The 8,506-nt window shown below is 51.9% G+C and overlaps 1 protein-coding gene across 1 annotated transcript; it reads left to right on the plus strand.

The window, feature by feature from the left end:
• The first annotated feature begins 4,410 nt into the window (after positions 1-4,410).
• Positions 4,411-7,638, plus strand: FZD2 (frizzled class receptor 2). Its single transcript, XM_061144225.1, has 3 exons — positions 4,411-6,137; positions 6,284-6,323; positions 6,702-7,638. The coding sequence occupies exons 1-3, from the start codon at positions 4,444-4,446 to the stop codon at positions 6,726-6,728; spliced, it is 1,761 nt and encodes a 586-aa protein (XP_061000208.1). The 5' UTR covers positions 4,411-4,443; the 3' UTR covers positions 6,729-7,638.
• Positions 7,639-8,506: the final 868 nt, after the last annotated feature.

Genomic DNA, 8,506 nt, shown 5'->3' on the forward strand with positions numbered 1-8,506 from the left:
TATAGCTAAAGGTACTAAATCTAAATCCATAAGAGCTCCTTCCAAGCCCCTGGGTTAGAACATGCATCTGTGCTCAGTCGCGTCAGTCGTGTCTGATTCTTTGCTACCCCATGGACTGTAGCCCACCAGGCTCCTCTGTCCATGGGATTTTCCAGGCAAGAATACTGGAGTGGGTTGCCATCTCCTTCTCCAGGGAATCTTCCTGACCCAGGAACTGAACCTGAGTCTCTTGCTTCTCCAGCACTGGCAGGTAGATTCTTTACCATTGCACGACCTGGAAAGCCCTGTGTTAGAATAGTCAACTTCTATTGAACATACTATCTTCTTTTGAACATAATATAGGCTTGACCTGGCTTCACTGTGCTCATTATCTTCCTGTCCCTGCGTTTCCTATCCTGGTTAATGACATCAGGTCATCTAAGTCAGAAACACTGGTTGGGCTCCTCCCTCACTCTCTCTTCATCTATACTACCTCAGCTCAGTTCATGCTTTCAGCATCTCTTGCCTGGTTCTCTTACGATCTATTGATAACTGGAATCTCTGACTTAGCTGACTCAAATCATGCTCCACCTAACTGTCCAAATAGACCATCTAAAACTTAAGAGGGGAAAAAACAATTTGCTTCCCTAAACATGCCAATGCATCTCTATCTCCAGGAGTCCAGATTGTGTGCACAATATCTCAGGTCTGGCCTTATTTAAAACCTCCTTTGCTGTCACTCACCCAGGTATACACGGGTCTCTGACGGGCCAAAGTACTTGTACACTTGTGCCCCCTGCCCAGTCCATTCATTTCACCACGTTACACCCTTGCACATGCTATTCCCTCTGTCTGAGATGCCTAGCCCTACCTTGAGATTATAAGGTCATATTTCTACATCTAGCACCTAACACTTGGTCTGCAAGGCCCTGCAGGTGTGACATCTGCTGACCTCCCTCTGCTTCATCCTGTTTAACTCCTCACTCAACCACAGAGGCCTCCTAGCACCACCCCTTTCCCTCTGTAGCACTGAACCCTGTGGCCATTTTACATCCATTTAAATGACTGTGATGATTGTGAATCTCGCCCACAACTTCCTACTCCTCTGCCCTCTCCAATTCAGTCAAATTCCCTTCCCAATTAAGCTTCCCACTATATAAGTTGCCATATTATCATATTTTATACATGGTAATGTATATATATCATGCTTCCCTGGTAGCTCAGACAGTGAAGAATCCGCCTGCAATGCAGAGACCTGGGTTAGATCCCTGGGTTAGGAAGATCCCCTGGAGAAGGGAATGGCTACCCACTCTAATATTCTGGCCTGGAGAATCCCATGACCAGAAGAGCCTGGTGGGCTACAGTCCATGGGGTCACAAAGAGTCACTCGGGACACTACTGAGTGACTTTCACTTTCACTAATGTATATATTACTACGTTACTCTCTCAGTTCTTCCCACCCTCTCCTTCCCCTGCTGTGTCCACAAGTCCGGTTCTCTTTGTCTGTGTCTCTATTCTTGCCCTGCAAAATAGGCTCATCAGTAGCATTTTCGTAGATTTCATATATATATGTGTTAATATATGATATTTGTTTTTCTTCTTATCAACTTATTTTACTCTTAATGACAAGCTCTAGATTCAACCACCTCAATTCAGCTCTTCAAGGGCAGGGATGCTGCCATCTTTCTCTGTCTTGGCCATAACCTCTACCACAGTGGTTTAAAATCGGAAAACTCAGTGAAAGTGTGATGCATACTGAAAGGTTGATTGTATGAATGAATGTCTTTCATTTCTTTTTTCTTTTTGCAGCTTCAGCTCCCGCTTTGCCTTGGGGGTGGAAGGGATAACTGTCACTCAAGCCTGGCCCTAGGGTAGGAAAACAGGTTTGTCATGGAAGGAAATTGAAGATGCTGCATTTCTATTGGAGATTTACTCTCAATTTCCTATCAGACTGTGAGCGCTTCCTGAGCGGAGTGGAGGAGTGTGTCTTACTCATTTTTTTTTTTCCACTGCTCAGCTCAGAGGCTTGGTACCAGCTCTAGATGTCCTAGGGGCAGAGTAGGAGAGGAGATTTGAAGGCACAGCACCTTGGGCTTAGTTTGGGCCCCACAGAGCAAGACAGCACAATTGTTCCATCCCTAGACTGCTCTGGGGTGAAGGTGGACTTGTGGGTGAAATGAAAATAAAATGGAAGAGCTAAGGCATAGCCTCCCTGATTTTGAAGGAACTCTTTCTTCCGAAAGCTGTGAAAAGTCAACCTCTCCAGGAAATGATAAGGCCAATTTTCATGTTTGTAAAGAACGTGAAAATCTGTATTTCATTCAACCAAGGATGGGGAAAAAATTGAATCCTATCAAACCTGGATCCATTGTTTGTATCTATGACTGAGAATTTTCTTTCCTTCTTCCCATTCTCTCCTTTCTTTTTTCCTTTTAGGTTTCTTTTTGTTGTTGTTTGGGTTTTTTGTCTTGTTTTTAAAGCAATCCTTTTCTAGATTGAATTAGGAAACAGCTCGCCAGGCTGGGAGGATTTGGACCATATAGAGAAGAGAAGGAGGTTTTCTAAACTCAAGTTTCTTTCCTCTTTTTAAGTGCCCCTGCCTTCTGACTGAGAAACAATAGAAATAATTGATCCATCAACCAACACCAGGCCCAGGAGATTTACATGCAAATTCCCCCTCTCCTCCCCAGAACTCCCTCCCCACCAAACTTAAAATCCAAGAATGAAGAAAAAAGAAAACCTTTCTAAACCAACCGGAACCCTGCTGGCCATAGCCTTCCACCCCCCAGTCAGGTGAGAGAAGTGTATGTGTGTCTGTGTGTTTTGGGGGGGAGCAGAGAGAAGTGTGTGTGTGTGTGTGTGTGTGTGTGTGCTGGGGCGGGGGGGGGGGGAGCAGACAGAAGTGTGTGTGTGTGTTGGGGGGGGGGCAGTTCATCCACCACAACCCCCAGCCTCCTTCCTCGCCACACACACCACCCCTTTCTGGTGTGGAATCACTTAAGATTTGGGTAAAACTCCCCTCTCTCCCAGGAGACCATATCTGGAAGCTTTTACGGGGCGGAGGCAGAGGTGGAGAGAGAGGAGGAAAATTCCCCCAAACGGCCTAAAAGAGCCATCTCTTCCCTGAAAACTGCTCGTCATCCCCCACCCCCCACCATTAACCTCCGATTAAGACCTCCTCGTTATGGCAACTAAACTTTACTTTGCATAATTAAGATTTGCCTCGGAAGAAAGGGGAGGGAGAAGCCGCAGCTCTAGGCCATTCTCCTTCATCTCACCCCCTCCCACCCCCGCCCCAACCCTCCAGCTCAGGGCCTCTGAGTTCCTGAGTTTTCTCACTTTGAGGTGCCACCGAACACAAAGAACCATAATGGGCTCCTTTGTGCTCGCTACGGGGCAATTACGCCCCGGAGTCCAGGCCCCTTTAAGAGCCTCTTAAAGAGACAAGCTCTCATTTTTCAGAGGGTTATTTAAGGGTGCAAGTAGAGGGAGGAGCGAGGCAAACTCCTAGAGGTCTACACATAGGGCGACGTGAAACTTTTGTCTGGATGCCATGAAAATGGGCTGAGAGAAGAGTCTTTGTACACTGTTAGCTTAATTTTTAAAAAATCTCTCCCTTAATTTTTTTTTCAAATTTGAGTTTTTTTTTTTTTTAACTTGTTCTGAAAAATTGGACTGAAATAAGTGGGGTTCGAGAAGCAGGCGCGGAGGCACGGATTTAAAGAGGCTCTACCCCTAGAGCTCCGTGGCCCCGGGAAGAAGAGTGATCCAGGCTGAGTAACGCGGGCCCGCCGCAGTTCTGATGAACTTGTGTCTCCGAATCTCGCCGCCGAGACTCCAGAGAAATCCCGTGTTGGGCAAAAAGCTCTCAATATAATAATAGCTTGTCTCTTTAAAAAGCAAAAGGCGGGGGGGAAAGTTTTGTTGGCATCTGGTTTCTGATCTCATTATGTTGTGGTTGACCAATCCAGCCCTCGGGGCTGGTCCTCGGGTTTAAATCTCATTGGCCGAGAGAACATTTTGGGATGGTGCTTAGAGCTTGACGGGGCGGTTTCAAGGATCCCTTTTTTGGGGGGCTGAGGAGAGGGCGGGGCCGCCGGCGGGGGCCCCCTTGAAACCGACTAATTGGGATCGGAGAGGCCGAGGTGAGGGCTGGAGGAAGGCACAAAGGAGTCGCTGGGCGGAGAAGGGAGGGGAGAGGCGAGAGGAGGAGGAAGAGGAGGAGAGAGGGCAAGCCGCGCGCAGTGTCTCCGGCGGCTCAGTCCGACCTCGGCGAGCTAGCGGGCAGGCGCGCCGCCCCCCTCCCCCGCCCGGCCTCCCCAACTCGGCAGCCGCGAGCAAAGTTTGCAAAGAGGCGCGGGAGGCGGCGGCCGCGGCAAGGAGGCGGCGGGGAAGGCGCGCGGTCTCCGGGCTGGGGGCGGGGGCGGGGGGCGCCCGGGAGCCGAGTGGGGGGCGGCGGCCAGCATGCGGCCCCGCAGCGCCCTGCCCCGCCTGTTGCTGCCGCTGCTGCTGCTGCCCGCCGCCGGGCCGGCCCAATTCCACGGAGAGAAGGGCATATCCATCCCAGACCACGGCTTCTGCCAGCCCATCTCCATCCCGTTGTGCACGGACATCGCCTACAACCAGACCATCATGCCCAACCTTCTGGGCCATACGAACCAAGAGGACGCCGGCCTGGAGGTGCACCAGTTCTACCCGTTGGTAAAAGTGCAGTGCTCGCCCGAACTGCGCTTCTTCCTGTGCTCGATGTACGCGCCCGTGTGCACCGTGCTGGAGCAGGCCATCCCGCCGTGCCGCTCCATCTGCGAGCGCGCGCGCCAGGGCTGCGAGGCGCTCATGAACAAGTTCGGTTTCCAGTGGCCGGAGCGCCTGCGCTGCGAGCACTTCCCCCGCCACGGCGCGGAGCAGATCTGCGTGGGCCAGAACCACTCGGAGGACGGCGCGCCCGCGCTTCTCACCACCGCGCCGCCGCCCGGCCTGCAGCCGGGTGCGGGGGGCACCCCGGGCGGCCCGGGTGGCGGCGGCTCGCCCCCGCGCTATGCCACGCTGGAGCACCCGTTCCACTGTCCGCGCGTCCTCAAGGTGCCGTCCTATCTCAGCTACAAGTTCCTGGGCGAGCGCGACTGCGCGGCTCCCTGCGAGCCGGCGCGGCCGGACGGCTCCATGTTCTTCTCACAGGAGGAGACGCGCTTTGCGCGCCTCTGGATCCTCACCTGGTCCGTTCTGTGCTGCGCCTCCACTTTCTTCACCGTCACCACGTACCTGGTGGACATGCAGCGCTTCCGCTACCCCGAGCGGCCCATCATCTTTCTGTCCGGCTGCTACACCATGGTGTCGGTGGCCTACATCGCGGGCTTCGTGCTCCAGGAGCGCGTGGTGTGTAACGAGCGCTTCTCCGAGGACGGCTACCGCACCGTGGTGCAGGGCACCAAGAAGGAGGGCTGCACCATCCTCTTCATGATGCTCTACTTCTTCAGCATGGCCAGTTCCATCTGGTGGGTCATCTTGTCGCTCACCTGGTTCCTGGCGGCCGGCATGAAGTGGGGCCACGAGGCCATCGAGGCCAACTCGCAGTACTTTCACCTGGCCGCGTGGGCCGTGCCCGCCGTCAAGACCATCACGATCCTGGCTATGGGCCAGATTGACGGCGACCTGCTAAGCGGCGTGTGCTTCGTGGGCCTCAATAGCCTGGACCCGTTGCGGGGCTTCGTGCTGGCGCCGCTCTTCGTGTACCTGTTCATAGGCACGTCCTTCCTCCTGGCCGGCTTCGTGTCCCTCTTCCGCATCCGCACCATCATGAAACACGACGGTACCAAGACGGAGAAACTGGAGCGGCTGATGGTGCGCATCGGCGTCTTCTCGGTGCTCTACACGGTGCCCGCCACCATCGTCATCGCCTGCTACTTCTACGAGCAGGCCTTCCGAGAGCACTGGGAGCGCTCGTGGGTGAGCCAGCATTGCAAGAGCCTGGCCATCCCGTGCCCGGCGCACTACACGCCGCGCATGTCTCCCGACTTCACCGTCTACATGATCAAATACCTCATGACGCTCATCGTGGGCATCACGTCGGGCTTCTGGATCTGGTCCGGCAAGACGCTGCACTCGTGGAGGAAGTTCTACACCCGTCTCACCAACAGCCGGCACGGGGAGACGACCGTGTGAGCCCGGCGCTCGTGCGCCGCGTCCCCGGCCGGGCCCGCACCGCGCGCTCACCGCCCGCGGGGAGGGGGTGGGGCGGGGGCTCCTACAGACTCCTTATTTTATTTTTTTAAATAAAGAACAATCGAAACCATTTCTTTTTTAGGTGGCTTTTTAAAGAAAACTCTGCCCAACAGCCCCACCAGGTTTGTAATTAAAACTGTAAATAGTCTTTGTAAATTTAATTATATATTTTGTATTTAAAAGAAAAAAAGGGGGGGGGGAAGCAGCTAGGGGCGTCAGGCCTGAGGAATAGGGGTTGGGGGAGCTGAGGGGTTCTCTCCTTTCTTCAGGGTCCTTTCAAACACCATCCCAGGTTTGACAGGGCCGGGCCTGCTGGAAGAGGTGTTGGCTCTGGGGAGTTGGCACATTCAACTTCTCAAGCCAAATTTGTGAGCTTTCTCACTGACGCTGGGCCTACGGCAGCTGTTAGGTAGTTTTGAACAAGACTTGGATTCGTTTTGTTTCGTTTTGATTTCCCTTTCCCCCTTTCTCTCCTCACTTGTGCTCTCTCCTTCACTCAGTCTTTGGAAACCTCCCAACGGAGATGAAGACGTGGAGAAAAAAAAAAAAAAAATCCAACCCGAACCGACGGGTGGGGTGGTGGGGAGAGGGCGGAGATCGAGTGAGTAATGGCCTCCACACACCCCCATCCCAGTCCCACCCCCCTGCTGGCAGGAAGATCTTTCTCTTCTGATTTTTCTTCTTTTCAACTCGCTGCCCTGAACTCTTGGAGTGGGCAGAAAGTGCTTTGTGATGTGTTTTGAAACAACCCCCCACCCCCACCCACTACGTTGAGTGGGGATTCTGACTGCCTCCATTTTTAGGGGGAGCATCATCAAGTTCGCAGATGTAGAGGTCTGGAGATATGCTTGCATCTCTGTCCTTTCCCCTGCTGTCAGCTCCACGCCTGCTCTTCCCCTCCCCACACACCCAACTGAATATCTCCTCTGGCATCCAGGTTAGCCGTTTGTGGGGTGGTTTGTGTGTTCCCTGTGGGTTTTTGTTTTTTTTCAAAAAGCAATAAAATGGGGTGGGTTGGAGGGAGGGAACGGATGGATGGGCTGGTGGGATTTTTAGTTTTTCTTTGACAAAAGACTGGTTTCTTTTCACACTTGCCCAGAAAAGGGAGGGGAGGGGAGAAGTGGGTATCTTTGCTTTGGACACAGGCTCTGGGCAGGCTCTTTGTGACTGTGGGGATGGGGTTGAGTGTTTACATGACATTCTATATCACAAGATTGATAGAATGTTTATAACAGATGTTTTCTGTCTTCCTCCTACACCCCCCCCCCCAATAAAATCAAGACTTTTCTTAACGTATTTTTCATGCTGGTATGAGAATTGCAGTTTCCAATACACATCATTTCCCTCAACCAAATATTTGAAGTATTTTAGAATTTCAATTCCAGATTTTGATTTGAAGACCAAGGGGTAGGGTGAAACAAGTTTGCCCTCATAACTCAACTTTTCACCATCTCCTGTGTCTTGATAATAGTGCAAATTAAAAGCTAATAATCATCATAATAAAGTGCATTTAATTATCTTCTAGAGATCTAGACCTTTAATTGTATTTAACAGGGTTGTAACATTTTATTAGTTTAACCAAACCACACCTCCTCCTTCCATCTCCCCCTGACCTGGTTGGTTGGGGCTAGGATGGAGAAGAGGTTCCCAGTCCCCATCTTGCTTTTTTAGCTAAACGGTGGTAGGGAAAATGGTGCCTTAACACCCTTTGTTGGCAGTCTTTGGGACAAGGGAGAAAGTAAGTTAGAACCCCTAGTTCGAAGTGTTGGCGTGTGTTAGTTTATGTTGGGGGAGGGGATCTGGAAATGTTTGGTGGTAATTGAACACGTATGTGGGGCTTTGTTTGGAATTGAATGAAGCCTGGGGATTTCAGCAAACCCCCCTTCCCAAAATATATAACCCTCCCCTAGATGATTTGTAGCAGTGGCCCATGTTAAAAGTTAAAACTAGCCGTTTCTCAAATGATGATATGTGTGAAGTCCCAATGGGGAGTTACCTTCCACTATCAAAGAAGCAGGCCAGCCAGGGAGGTGGCACCATCCTGTAGCTCCATTTGTTGCAAGATTCTAAAGGAACCCCACAAAGGCTGCAGGAAAGAGTTAAATTACAAACAAATTGTGAGCGCCTCTCCCGGAAAGAATGGCCAAAGCTTGCGAAAGGGGGGATGGGGGGAGGGTGGTTTCCAGTGGCTGAGCTGGAGCCCAGTGGGAAGAGGAGTGCTGGTCTTTGCTGAAGATTTGGGAAGAGCCTCCTCTGCCTCTCAGACCCCAGCCCCCTGTAACCTGGGTACACTTGTCAGTGGGCC

This window comes from Dama dama, chromosome 5, assembly GCF_033118175.1.
Source record: "Dama dama isolate Ldn47 chromosome 5, ASM3311817v1, whole genome shotgun sequence".
Classification (NCBI taxonomy): domain Eukaryota; kingdom Metazoa; phylum Chordata; class Mammalia; order Artiodactyla; family Cervidae; genus Dama; species Dama dama.

Coding starts and splice junctions, on each gene's coding strand:
- FZD2 (XM_061144225.1), top strand. CDS start 4,444: ATGCGGCCCCGCAGCGCCCTGCCCCGCCTGTTGCTGCCGCTGCTGCTG. Junction 6,138..6,283: donor CGGCACGGGGAGACGACCGT/GTGAGCCCGGCG, acceptor TTTCTTTTTTAG/GTGGCTTTTTAAAGAAAACT. Junction 6,324..6,701: donor CTGCCCAACAGCCCCACCAG/GTTTGTAATTAA, acceptor TCCTTCACTCAG/TCTTTGGAAACCTCCCAACG.